At 38.3% G+C, this 13,789-nt stretch overlaps 1 protein-coding gene across 5 annotated transcripts in view; it reads left to right on the top strand.

Annotated features, from left to right (window-relative positions):
* MEI4 (meiotic double-stranded break formation protein 4) overlaps positions 1 to 13,789 on the top strand; it is a 137,270-nt gene that overhangs the window by 57,976 nt on the left and 65,505 nt on the right. Inside the window, exon 1 of one of the 5 annotated variants that reach the window (XM_074538346.1) lies at positions 5,438 to 5,719. The exons of the other annotated variants lie outside the window; for them this stretch is intronic. Coding sequence (XP_074394447.1) covers positions 5,683 to 5,719 — 37 coding nt within the window. The 5' untranslated portion in view covers positions 5,438 to 5,682. Of the gene's footprint in view, positions 1 to 5,437; positions 5,720 to 13,789 lie in introns of those variants that run through there. 5 annotated transcript variants of the gene reach the window in all.

The following is a 13,789-nucleotide window of genomic DNA, read 5'->3' as shown; positions in this document are numbered from 1 at the left end:
TTCTTTCAGTTGCCAGATATAAGGAATTCTGGGCTTCAAGGATCTACATTTTTAATATTAACCTGAAGCCTACATTTTGCACTAGGAAAAATGAATGAATTAATGGTTTAAGCTTGTTAAATTCAGTTGGACATATTTACAATTAGAGCAAACTGACAAAACTCATTTTAAGTGAATGAAATGGTGACAATTTGCATGGCTGAGCAGATGGCACTCCCTCTCCTCACCTACAAGAGCAGTACAGCATGGTCGTTTTGAGGAAAGACATTAGCATAACTTTGAATACTAAACTGGACTGCACAGTTTCTGTCCAGTAACCCAGTAGTCAAAGTGCTGGCACACACAAACTCCTTTCACTTCTGCGTCAGTGTTAAAGCTCACCTTTTTCACCTTGCAAACCAATTGACCAGGCTACAACCAATCTTCAGGTGGGTCAGGTAGAATATCAGAGCAGAATACTGAGTTTGGTTTGGTTTAGTTTGGCTCAGTTTGATTTGGTTTGAAAGAAGTTCTAGAAGTTCTTACTTACTTCCAGAACTTCTTACTAGTCAAGTAAGACTATCACTAAGACAACACTGCTATTACAGCTCTTCCATCAAAGCAATGATGGATGAGACAGCACAGATCATAGAAACACTTGGAATCATTGGAAAAGGCCTCTAAGATCATTGAGTCCAGCCCTTCACCCAACACTATCAAGTCCAACACTAAACCATGCCTTGAAGAATCACATTTGCAAGTCATGTGGTATCATACATATGCCTTTACAGGAAGGTAATTTGATTTCTTATCTGAAAATAGGGCAAATTTCAGTTGTCTCTAATGAAAAATACATGCTACCTGGACCAGGGAATCAAAATTGGAGCCCTCATCTTCCTGCCTGTTAATTACTCTTTCACAACATTAAAGCTCCCTGTAGCCTAAAGACTATTTAATTTCACCCAAAGCAGGGCATTTTTGGCAAAGGGTATTGAAACAAATCCCTTCCAGAACATCACTGTGATTACTGGGTGCAATGCTCCTTTGGGAAACAGGGTGCAAACTACCTGAATAAAAAACCAAACAACTGTATCCTTTAAGCTCTAAGCTGGTTAAACAGGCGAGGTGCTAGAAGCAATAGCACAACCACTGTGTCTCAAGGGGGCACGCGGCCTTGGCAGTGTTTGAAGTGTTCTAAGTTGTGCTTAAGTCAGTATGGTCCAGGAAATGTAACTCACTTCATCAAAACTTATGCCTGACCCAGCTGAGTCAACAGAAAAAAATGGACATTGTAACCCATGGTTCAGCTGACACCTCATGCTTGCACAGAAGAACTAATCAAAATGTCTCAGGATTCAATCACAATCATGTGGGTATTTTAATGCATTCAATTATCTGTATTATGAGGCAGTTAAAAAGGACTGCTCACATGTTGCTTGGTTAAAGTTCTATGTATAGAACTGCAATCTGTATTTTCTATATCCTAGGACATCTATATTGTAGCAATTGCCTATTTACCTCTTTGCCTTTTTAAAAACTTAATGAAGAAAACCTTGTGGAACTACAATAAAAAGTACTAAATTAAATGAAAACTCTTTATATGTTCTTTAATTCTTCTTTCTTCCCAGACATCTGTCGCTGTATAGAAGGAAAGTCTTGCAACATTCCTGTTTTGTTACCCTTAGATAAATGATGAAATTTAAATGCAGAAAATTACCTGCTATATTGTCTCATTAATTTTTAAGTATCATTCTGACTACTTGCTAACATGCTTTTATCATTTTTCTTACCTAGTGGAGTGAGAATCTTTCAGTACGGATTTCCAGGCAGTGAAATTCTTTGAGGGAAAGGTTTTATCTTTCCTTAGGATATACTGTATAGAAAGGAATGGAATCTGTTGTCATTAATTCTATGCGATGACAAAGCACTATGAAGTATCTATTCATAATTGATGGTATGATGCCTATAAACGGTTGCAATTTTTTTAGTTTCCCTGTTCTCCTCATATCATGTCTAACTTTTTATATTGTTTTTATAGAACAAGGTTTTCATTGCATCAAACACTGAAATGTGATCCTTTTTTCCCTGATGATAATGCTTTGTTTCTCAACAGAAAAAAGATGTCATTGCATAACTCACTGAACATCCCGGATCAGATACGTTTAGAATTGCAGATTATGCTCAAAGGGACTGCTGGAGCCTTACTGGTTCTATCAGAATTACATAGAAAATAGAGCCATCAAAACCACATTACATTCTGTTTTGAAAACAGCTTGATGCTGAGTAATAAAATATAATGATGCCATTTTTTTCACATATTTTTAATTAAATATAGCACTGAAACACATGGGGGGAAAAGGGTCCAATGAGAAGATTTTGATGCTCCTGCACATGATTTTCATATGCATTTAAAAACATTCTACCTCAGCTAAACAAAATTGCAGCTATGATAGTTGAGACAGGGCATTTCATATGTTTTCAGACACTTCCATTTCTCAGGCAAAAAACCATGCATTAAAATATAAAGATGTCCTATAAATTCTAATAGCCTGTAGTTCTCCAAATGAAAATTATTTTTCCATGCTTAAATTGTTACTGATACTGTAACCATCCACTAGGCAGGGCATGCCTGTTTGACAGTAATGTAATCCACTTACTTTTAACAACTGATTGAAGCCTGTGGTTTTGGGGTTTGGTTTTAGTTCACCACTCAGTTGTTTGAAATCATTCAGCACGTGGATTGGTTAAATTCTGAGAACTCATGACCTCTAGTGTGATTAAACACCTCACTGCTTTTATGTTTAATTAATAACAAAAGCAGCTAATAATTTTGTATGACCTTTTGGCACAAAGATATCCTTTGACTGTTCTTGAGATCAAAAGACATATTCACAAAAAGATCAAAATAATTTATGTGCAACTAGTGGAATCAGCTTCCTTCACAAACTATAAACTGCTTATTTCAAACTGAAGCTTCATTTCCCTGTTGTCTCACTTGAGATTACATACAGTGCTAATCACCCCATGTTTGGATAGCTTATTTTTTATTTATCAGATATAATATTAATTTGCAGCATACACCAATACATATGCACATACACATTGATCATTTATGAAAAAGTAATGTTGGATTATGCTGCTTGGATGTCACAAAGAAACTCTTCACTGAAAAGTTGGTCAGGCATTGGAATGGGGTGCCCAGGGAGGGGATGGAGTCACTGTCCCTGGTGGTGTTCAGGAAATAACTGGATGTGGCACTCAGTGCCATGGTCTAATTAACAGGCTGCTGATCAGTCAAAGATTGGATTTGATGATCTTGAAGGTCTTTTCCAGCCTTAATGATTCCATGATTCTATGTAATCACTGGGAATACTCACTGAATAAAGTTAATGCAAGTTCTACACATTATTTTTTAGAAGCGTTCTTCAATAGAACAGGAACACACATATCAGTGATTCTGCAGTTGATTTGGTCCATATTTTGCTGCTTTCAGATTAATAAAAAAGTTGTTACAGATGCTCTGTTAATGGTGGGGCTGCACCAGCATTTTTCCACCTTGAAAATATGAGGATTCTTCAACTTATTTTGAAAGCAAACCTAAAAATGGTAGTAGGTTGTACTTTGGTTGGTATTCTGAAGCGGTGCACAGTAACTTTGCAAGTTACTTAAACTTGCAAATTTAAGAAACATTCCTTCTAACTACTAGCTCCAAGATAAAAAAAAATATAAAAATGGGAACTGTGCATCTAAAACTAAATTTATACAGCTCTTTTTTTAAAATTAATATAGTTTAAGTACAAAACAATAAAGTGAAAAACATCTCTCCAGGCAGGTGCCTAACGGTAGAAGGCCTCAGGATTTTTAGGTGCCTCTCAATAAGCCTATAATTGCAAGCAGAACTGCTACTCTCAGAAAAAGTAAAGCCACTTTCTTTTTTAGAACAGTAATAATCTTGTCTCTGCCGAATTCTAGTTTTTAGATTCAACTCTCAGCATACAGGTGACAGGTTTGCAGGTAAAAGCACTGATGTCTCTGAATCTTTTATTTCAGTCTCAGCTGAAAAGATTAAATGAAAACATGGGTGTTCCAATCTATATAATGAGTGTCCAGTTTGCAAAGCATCCGCATCACTTACATGCACAAAAGATGCACAGAAAATGACAGGGTAGCTGCTGATACGTCAGTTATAGAAGACTGGAGAATGTTTTGTTATTTTTTTTCCCCTTGAATTTCATTGAGAAGTTAAGTAGTGCTGTCAGAATGAAAATGCTCTCCAACTTCTTCCATCTAATTCATTTTTCTAATTTGAAGTCTAAAATGAAAGTTCCAGTGTGTTAACAGTTCTCTGTAGTTCAGAAGGTAAATCCTTCAAAATCTTTAAAAAAAAAGAAAATGCGTATTTGCTCAGAAATTTTCCACTATGTATATTGATAAAAAAGAAGTTTTTTGCAGAAAGAGCATTATTAAAATAATGCTCCTTAGATTATCCAAGAAATGGGGATGAGGTTACAAAAGTGTGTATTGCTTGTCACATCTAAATACTTACGCATTCAGAAAGATTGACTACCCTCTACTTAAAAACTTGATGTATTGTGATGAGCCTAACTGCACCTAATGCATCTGACTTCATTATTCATTTTTTATCTCTCCTGTCTTCCCTTCTCAGCCGCCTCAACAAAGTAGTAGTAAAAATTTCTTTGGGCTGTCAAGCATTAGAACAGGCTGTCCAGGGAAGTGGTGGAGTCACTCTCCGAGAAAAGTATTTAGAAGTTGTGTAGATGCGGCACTGAAGGACATGATTGAGTCGTGGACTTGAAGTGCTGAGTTAATGGTTGGAATCAATGATTTTAAAGGTCTTTTCCAGCCAAAATTATTCTGATTCTATGCTTCTATAGATTCCATTTCTGGCCAAGAAGGCTTATCACAGCCTTTCCAGCACAGTTTGTGTAGAGAACATAATATTTCATACAAAGACAATTTCTTAACTGGTGAGCTTGGCTCACGGAGTTTCCACTAACAGGTACCTTCTATATCCAATGCATGGTTAAAGAAGTTTCATAATCCCATTTCCTCTTAGGATATTGTGCTGGTTTTGGCCGGGATAGAGTTAATTTTCTTCAGAGTGGCTAGCATGGGGCTATGCTTTAGGTAAGAAAAGTTTAAAGAGGCATAAGTTAATCAGCAAAACACTTTGAGAGACCTTAATGGAATTTATAGCAATAAGAAGTGTAAAAAAGTGTAAAAAAGTGTAAGAAAGTGGGGGTGGTTTCGGTGGCCCAGGCGATGGGTGAGCTCTGCCACCGGGACCCTGAGCAGGCCCAGCGTGCGGCCGGACTCCAGGGCCGGGACAGGCAGGCCACGCTCCCTAAAAACCTGCCCACAGCTCCGCTCCCGTTCTTCCCTAGTGGAAGGACCGGGGCCTTCAGAGGTGTCCTGCGGGGTTCCACGGATTGCCCCCTCCTGCACCTTCCTGACTGAGACGGCCTTTGCAGCCAGCCGGCCTTCGCGCTTCCCTCTCATCCCAGCCCCCGCAGCGGGAAGCGAGGCCCGCGCGTCCGCTGGTTCTGCCGGCTCCCGCAGGGAACAGCCGCCTTCGGTCCAGACAACCACGGGTGGGAGCGAAGGAGCTGCCAGCCCTGCGCCCCGGGGCCGCGGCTGTGCCTGACCGCAGCGGGGCCGGAGAGGTGGCGGTCGGCCCGGGCTATGGAGCCGGGGCGCGGCCCCCGCGGCGTTGCTGCAGGTGGGTGCGAGCCGGGGCCATGGCGCCGGGGAGGCTCTGAGGGAGGCTCCGAGGGGGCTCCGGGAGATGTCCCCAGCCCGCGGTGTCCCTGGCCTTTGGGGACATCCCTCATGGGCAAAGGCTGCCTCGGACAGCCCCCAGGTTCTCCTGGTTCCCCTGGAACAACCACCTGGTTCCCCTGGGATACCCGCCTTGTCTCCGTGCGGGAGGCCTTACCTGGGCAGCCTCAGGTCATCCGAGTGGTTTCCTGAGTGTGAAAAACGCCAGTCACTTGCTTTTAAAATTTTAAAAGTTTAATAGTAATAAAATGGTTATAAAAACAGTAATACAATTAGAGTAATAATAATATGGGCAATTTGAATTAGGACAATATGAGACAACAAATACAAAGAGTTACGGACGGCCGGGTACCTTTTTCTGGGCGGCACGAGCCCGAAAAAGGACCCCCGTTAACAAAGGATTAACCCTTTAAAGCCTGTTGCATAGTCATACACTTCATACATGATGCATAAATTCCATTCAAATACAGGATTCTGTCTGGTCATCTTCAGCTTCTTCCTCCGAATTCTAACAGCACCTTCGAGGCGGGAAGAAGTTCGTTTCTTCTGATAAGAGGGCCATAAATTCTTTTTCTCTGAAAGATTTAGGTGTCCTGTGGCTGGTATCTTGCTTCGAGTCCTTTCTTTAAAAGAAGTATCCTACATAGCATCGTTTCTATTTTAACAATTTTTATAACCTAAAACTATATTTAATACACTACTTAAGAGAATTAATACAGCATTACTTTCTAAAACAACACATATAATATTCATTTTAATATTTGCGAAAAGCCAATCATAAAATACATCCATTTTTCACACTGAGGAAAGGTTGAGTTTATTTGGGAGGAAATGGGAGCCTTCTCATGAAAGCTGCACTGCTTTGGTTATTAATAATAAAGAATCAGCTATTGATTACTTGTCTCTATTAGTCACAAATCTGAAGTTTTCTCCTGTCCATTTCACCTGAGTCACAAGGAAAAATCATTATTGTGAAGTTTTGTTGGATAGATGCTGGGATTCAATTAATGTTGTTAGCGCTCCTGTTAAAAAAAATGGTTGTGCGAATATGCAGATATAATAGAGTGTCAAAGAATTATCAGTTACCGATATTTTTACCTGATTATTTCCAATGTTAGTGAATTGAAATGATAGTTTCTGATCACTGTGACCTTAGGAATCCAGAAATCATATGGCTTAGTCACTTGCATTTTTCTCATTGACTGATGGAAGAAAGTAATGATTAATTTTGTATTATTGCAGAATGGCCTGGAATTAAAGGTCCTTAAAGATCCTCTGGTTCCAACCCTTCTGCCATGAGCAGGGACACCTTCCACTAGACCAGGCTGCTCAAAATCCCATCCATCCTGGTCTTAAACAGTTCCAGGGATGGAGTTTAACCCCAGCTGGCAACTAAGTACCACACAGGCTTTTGTTCAGTCCCCCCACCCCAGCGGGGATAATCATAAAGAAAAGGTAAATCTAATGGGTTGAGATAATAATAATCAAATAATTGAAATAAAATATTATAATTGTGATACTAAGTATGCTAATGACATGATTAATAGGATGAATTGTCAAAAGGAAAGGAAGAGAGAGTAAAAGAACCCAAGAGAAACAAGTGATGAACATGGTTGCTCAGCTCCTGATAACCAATGCTCAGCCCATTTCTGAGCAGAGATCCCAATATTCCTTTGGCCTGTTTGGGTCACCTGTCCTGGCCTTGCTCACATCCCAGCTTTCAGGGCAGCTCCTCAGCAGTGGAGCATGAGACATTATAAAGCCCTTGACTTAGGGCAAACACTGCATAGCGTCAGCCAAAACATGAGGATGTTATCGATATCATTCTCTTACTAAATCCAAAACCCACAGCTTTCTACCAGCTACTAAGAAGAAAATGTCCCAGCTAAAACCAAGCTGCATCGACAGCTTCTCCAGGCAATCTGTTCCAATGTCTCACCGCCCTCAGAGTAAAGAATATCTAATCTAAATCTTCCCTCTTTCAGTTTAAACTCATTCCCTCTTGTCTTGTCCTTGAAAAAGTCCCTCTCAAGCTTTCTTGTAATATGCTTTAGGTGCTGAAAGGCACCCTGGAGCATTCTCTTCTCCAGGCTAAGCAGCCTCAACTCTCTCAACCGGCATTCAGAGAGGTGCTCCAGCCTTCAGATCATCTTCACGGCTTAGATGTTGTCTTAGTTTGAATAAACTAGTAATTGAGCCAGATTAATGTGTAAAAAATTACTTCTCTGTGGACTTGTCTGTAAATCCTTGGCAAGTCTCTTCAGTGGTTTGCTGTCTTTTACAACCTCCAGTTCTTCATAAATTAATATTTAGTCACTACATATTTAAATGTTGTTATAGTTACATTAGTGTCTATAGTATATGCAAGGATTCATTATTTATTGTATGCTGTATGCTGTTTAGACTACTGGATTCCTAGCAGTATTCCCTCTTTTCCTTGTCCTCTATAACAAACATTTCCTTTCTTCTGAACAATCTCATCTTTCTTTCTGCCAATATGAAATTTCTGTAAGAAACCCAAAACCAAGGGTTTTAAAATACAGTGGGTGCATTCTGGAAGGTTACCTGAATGAATCACTATCACTGAAAGATACTGATCTTGTAGATTTAAAAACTTGTGGAAACTGAACTGTTCAGGTTAAGGCTTGAAGTGTGAAACTGAAAAAGAAATTATGATGATATTTTTGTCACTATATTTTAACATGGGAAGAGGAGATGTGCAAACTAGCCTTCGTATAAAACTCCAAACTCTTGATTATTGCCTTTTTTTGAACTCTGCTTTGAAATTCTGCATTCAAAAGCTAATACAGTCATTGCAGTAGGTAAAACTGGGGAGATAAAGGCTGCTTTCTTGTTGGAACTTGGCAGTACATAAAGGCTGGGGTTGTTTTCCACAGTCCCTAATGCCAACTGTAAATTTACTCTTTATGTTATTATAATTAGCATTTATGAAACTTTGTAAAGGAATAAGGGTCTGAACTTCATGGTTTCATAAATTTCATCTCATAAAGCTATAATGAAAAGTACATCCTCAGTTCCCAAACCAAATGGATTTACACCCAGCTGATGAAGTGAGCACAGTTCTGTTTTGGTAGCGGAAGAAATCTGTGCTGGCATAAGAATAGATAAATTTACACCACTGAGTTATACTTTAATTTCTGAACATCAGGTTTTATAGAATAAATTCCCTATTCTGGAAGCATATTCATGTCTTTAGTAGTCAGAATAGTAAAGAGAAAGATGGTAGTGGTACTGTGTGCCAGATTCACTATATATTGTTGTGAATGACACATAAAAAAATTTTCCTTCTGTTGGAGGAGGAAAAGGAGTGCAAAAGGAAGAAGTCTCAGCTTGTAGGGGGAATATATACACAATTTTAAACTGCCATAAAACTCAGGTTTAAATTATTGTTTCCAAATGATATTGTTGAAGAGTGAGGCCCAGAAACTTTGAGGAGCCAAACCAATTTTTTATGCTCATATAATTCCAAACATACTTGTAGTTTCTCATGTCTTTAATTTGCACCTGGTATTTGTACATTGTAATATGTTTGCAAGGTTATTCTCACAAACTTTTTTCCATGACTTGTGGGGTTTTTTATAGAAAGCTTTTATTTTTTTTTCCCCAGAGGTATCAAAAAGATCTGGAATTACAAACTTCTTTTAAGGGGTGATGCTCTCAGCCTTGCAAAATTTCTCTTGTTAGTTAGGTACCTTAAATAGGCCTTTGAAGGTCTCAGCTTTAGCTGCCTGTGGTGCACCAGCTGATCTCAGTGCAGTTGGCTGTCCACAGTACACGTGTGTGCGTCTGGTGTAGTCATCTTAACAATCTTTGTAGTCCGTGGGGGGAAACAAATGTTTCTGGGTCATGACTTTACCACAAAATGTACAAATGACTTGGCTTATTTTTAACGTTAGAAATCTCTGTTTCTGCCCATTGATGATTAAAGAAGTCCAGACAGCTAGCTCAGTTGTGGCCACCTAAACTGTAAGTTTTTGTAGTTAAGAGGAGATAAATCCTACGTCAGAAACGTTACTGAAATCCTGAGGGATTATGTTTGCTTATGTTCTTAAATTCTCTGAAATGGTTATAATTGGAGAACATTAGTAAGTTCTAAAATGTTTTTTTCAACTCATTCATGTTACTTGGATTTGGAAGATTTGTAACATTTGATTTCAGAAGCTAAAATTATTTGAAAGTTAGAGTTTGAAGAAATAAATCATGCTACATCTCAGTTTCCTTGTGCTTTTGACATAAATTATTTTAAACATTTATTATTTTCAGTATTGGTTTACCATTTGAGTTCATTTGAAAAAAATATGCTGGAGTTATTGTCAGGCTTGCTGTAGGAAGAGCAATTTCTTCCCTCACTATGTCCACATTGCATGTCTTTGTATATTTGAGCATAGGTTGTTTAAAGATGACACTATGGAGTAGCCTTGGTTTAATACACATTTTTATAATAAACGCTGTGTAATTGGAGGCATACTTCAGTTCATCTTGATTGTGTAGCTGTCCCATTATCATTGTTTATAATATACACAAATGTCATTTTGTTAGGCATACCAATTTAATCAAGTTTATTTTATTGTTGCTTAATGTTGTGGCCGTATGTCTCTGAGCTCAGCCCAGTTCCACTACAGCAATTGCAGCATTTTGTGCTCCATCATAATGAGTCAATATCTTGGTTTCTATTGTATAAAGCAGATGAGGTTACAAAGGTGTGGGTGATTTTTTCACCGTTATTTACACTGTGTAATTGACAGACTAGTTAAAGTAAAATCATGGTAACAAAACAGATTTTCCTTAAATGTCTGTACCTTTAAGGACAGACCATACTCTTAAATTTATTCGGAAAAGCTTTTTTTTCTTTCTTTCTTTTATTTTTAGGGCTGTCTGAAGATTCTTAGCTGTATAGTAGTGGTAAACAGCAATTTGTTTCTGTCCTGACAAATCCTCTTATTTTTAAATAAAAATTTCACATGTGGATAAAACCGACCTCTGGAATGGCCTGGAAGTTATATGAATTACAGTCTATTTTGTATCTTTTGCTATTAATTTTTGAAATAATTTTTTAATTCATATGATAGTGGTCTGAATAACAAATGAGTGTCTTGACGTAATCAATAAGGTTTTGTCTATGACATTTGCAGCAGTTTCCTCCATTATTAGCCATGAATTTCATTGCCAAATTTGCAAATCACACCTGAGGTCTATAATTCTTTGACAGTGCTGATAATTACTCCAGTGTTGAATTATTCCGAGTGAATTTAGGTTTGAGGTTTGGTTCGAGGTACCCTATAATTTTAAATCATAGCATAACTCAGTAGCTTCCCCCCATTCTGTGTGATTTACCCATTTACAAGGTCGGTGAGAACTGACCTATGTGCCACTTGGAAAAGTAAAGTATATAAAGTTCACTTCCTTTACCCATAAACATCCCTGAAAGATTTCTTAAGGTGAGGATTCACCTTCTTCTGCAAATGGCCAATTCTTTGAGTCATTAACCCTTAACATTTCACTCTCTCAACATGAGCTGCTGCATCAAATGCACCTGCAAAACTGCACAGGCAGATTGGTGAATTAGGGTAGTGCTTACGAATCAGATTTATCCTGGTTCTTTCTGTTATCCTGTTTCCTGCTTATATCAGAGGTCTTCAATGGATCTTGCACCACATGTCAGTTCCCCTTGGTTATGTTACACAGAGCTGTGTGGGGACGGTTCATCACTTCTTTTGTAATTATTTCAGCAGGTGAATAATTGCTCAGCAGCCTTCCATGGGCTAGGATCTCAGCAGGTCTGTGGGTTCTCAGTACCCTCTCTCTGCATGAGAGCTGGAAGCGTGGAATGTCATTCTTGTGTTGGAAATCTGTAGACTTAGCCCTGTTCAAAAGTATTGTTAATCCATTGTGTCCTCTGAGTGGTCTTCCAGTGTCAGTTTGTGGCTTAAGGGGTTTGCATAGGGAACCTGTCACCAGGTGGTATCTGTTATTCCAGCAGAGTTTGCAAGGGATTACTGGTTCTCTCCTTAACACTGAGGAATCACAGGAGTGAAGCTTTGGATAATTCTTAAACCTTTCTCTTTCTCTTTATGTCAGAGATATTTTGGGATTAGCACCTGGGATAAGATGGGGACTCCGTTCTGCTCTTGGTCGGGTACTGTTCTCAGACAAGGAAACTCTTTGGTCTGGTTCTAAAACTTTTCTGCCTAACCAGTGCTGTAATTTCTGTGCTGATAGGAGCAAAAACATTATTGATAAAACTCTGTAGCTGCCAATATGCTTTCAGTGGAATATATTTGGTGGTTCAGCACTTCCTGAGAGCAACAGATTGCTGTGCAATTTTTGCTAATGCACAGTTGGCCCGCATCACCATATTTCTAATAGTGTCATCCGGTGTGGTTTTTTCTAGAAGACTTACATAGTAGTTTCTGAGAGAGCAGTTCTTCCTTTAGGGGAATGGTGAAAAACCTCAATCAACTCTTAGAACTTCTGCTTTTTGATAAACAAACTTCTCTTTTCCTAATCAGGAAAGAAATAAAGAGACATGGTGATAGTGTCAGTAACAAAAAGCAAGTGAAAGAGCTGTTTATTCTCCATAAAATCTTTAAGAAATCCATTCTTTCTCAAAATACATCTAGGAATATTGATATTTGCATAAATTTTCTGCTTTTAAACTAGAGATTTTGTGATCCAACAGAATGACTTCTCCAAAAACTATGCTGTGACTTGTTCCTAAGAAGAACCAGCTGTGTTCTGTGATCTGTCCTGCTGGTGGGGTTTTTTTCTAACAACATCTTTACAAGTAATTTTTCCAGAAAAGTAGTGACTTTTTTCCTCCAAAGTAAGTCTATCTACCTAAACTCATTCAGTGTAAGGCACTCATACTGTAGAAGTGACTGTGTATAAGATGTTAAAGAGGAAAAGGCCTCCCTCAAACTCCAAATTAATTAATTAATTAAATGTATGTCTTAAGGTGGAATGCTATTTAAGATTCTCCAAGCAAAATTTGGTAATCGTTTATGTGGTTTATCTGACTTACTAGGGATACATGTGTTTTCGAAAAAGTCTTTTTGAAATGTTGCAGTTGAAAGATCCTTTTATTTCCCTCCATTGTACCATTACCTTGTGCACTAAGGTTTTTGTTATGCTTGAAACATAGTAGTCACTTTCCAGATAAAATGAAAAAGTGACTCTCTTCATTTTGGTAATGGGTGGTCAAAAAATGCTACCAAAGCAGCATTTTATACTGATAGCATAGTGGTAATATGTCAGTGGCCAGACAGCAAACTTTGTATTTTCTTTGTATTTTCTTTGTAATAGTATGTCCTGTAAGGAGAAATAGAATGCAATAATGATGTATTGGTGGTGACTCTGATGATAAAAGGCATTCATGCTGGCACAAATACCACTTCCCAGTCCATACTGGAATGTTGGTCATTTTGCAACTTCTGTGAATGTAATTTAAAGGAGAAAACTTACATTGGCAAAGCATGTTATGAAGCAGAAAGTAAATATGTGTTTGTCCTTAAAAGGAAGATGAATCAGAAAGTTTTGGCAGAGCGGTCTCTGGAGGTACCAAAATGTTAAAGGGTCAGTGTAAGACATTTTCCTGCCTGCCCTAATTTATCATTCTGCTCTGCACGGGGACTTTGTAAGAATGGAGCTTGACAGACCCCGTTTGAGTAACATCTGGGTGAAATTTCTATTGATGAGATAATCTGGGAAGCACCTTTCAGATTCAAAGCCAAATATTTTAGATACCTTATTGTTACTATTTAATCTTCTTTCAGTGTGGCTCCACATATTTCATTTTATTCACAGCTTTGAAGGCAGTTCATTTACTTGCATGCTTTTGTATTTGTAAACATTTCCTTTCATGTATAGGGCAAGCAAAAGTCTTACACCAGCTTGCTGTCCCAGAGGTGCTAATCCTTTGAGTTTGAGAGAATTGCCTTCTGCTTTTCACTGAAATTCTAGATATTAATTGAAAAGTTGTATGAAAAAGATT

The sequence above is a fragment of the Zonotrichia albicollis genome, chromosome 3, assembly GCF_047830755.1.
Source record: "Zonotrichia albicollis isolate bZonAlb1 chromosome 3, bZonAlb1.hap1, whole genome shotgun sequence".
Classification (NCBI taxonomy): domain Eukaryota; kingdom Metazoa; phylum Chordata; class Aves; order Passeriformes; family Passerellidae; genus Zonotrichia; species Zonotrichia albicollis.
The sequence above is the reverse complement of the archived record's forward strand: the minus strand, read 5'-3'. Positions and strand labels throughout refer to the sequence as shown.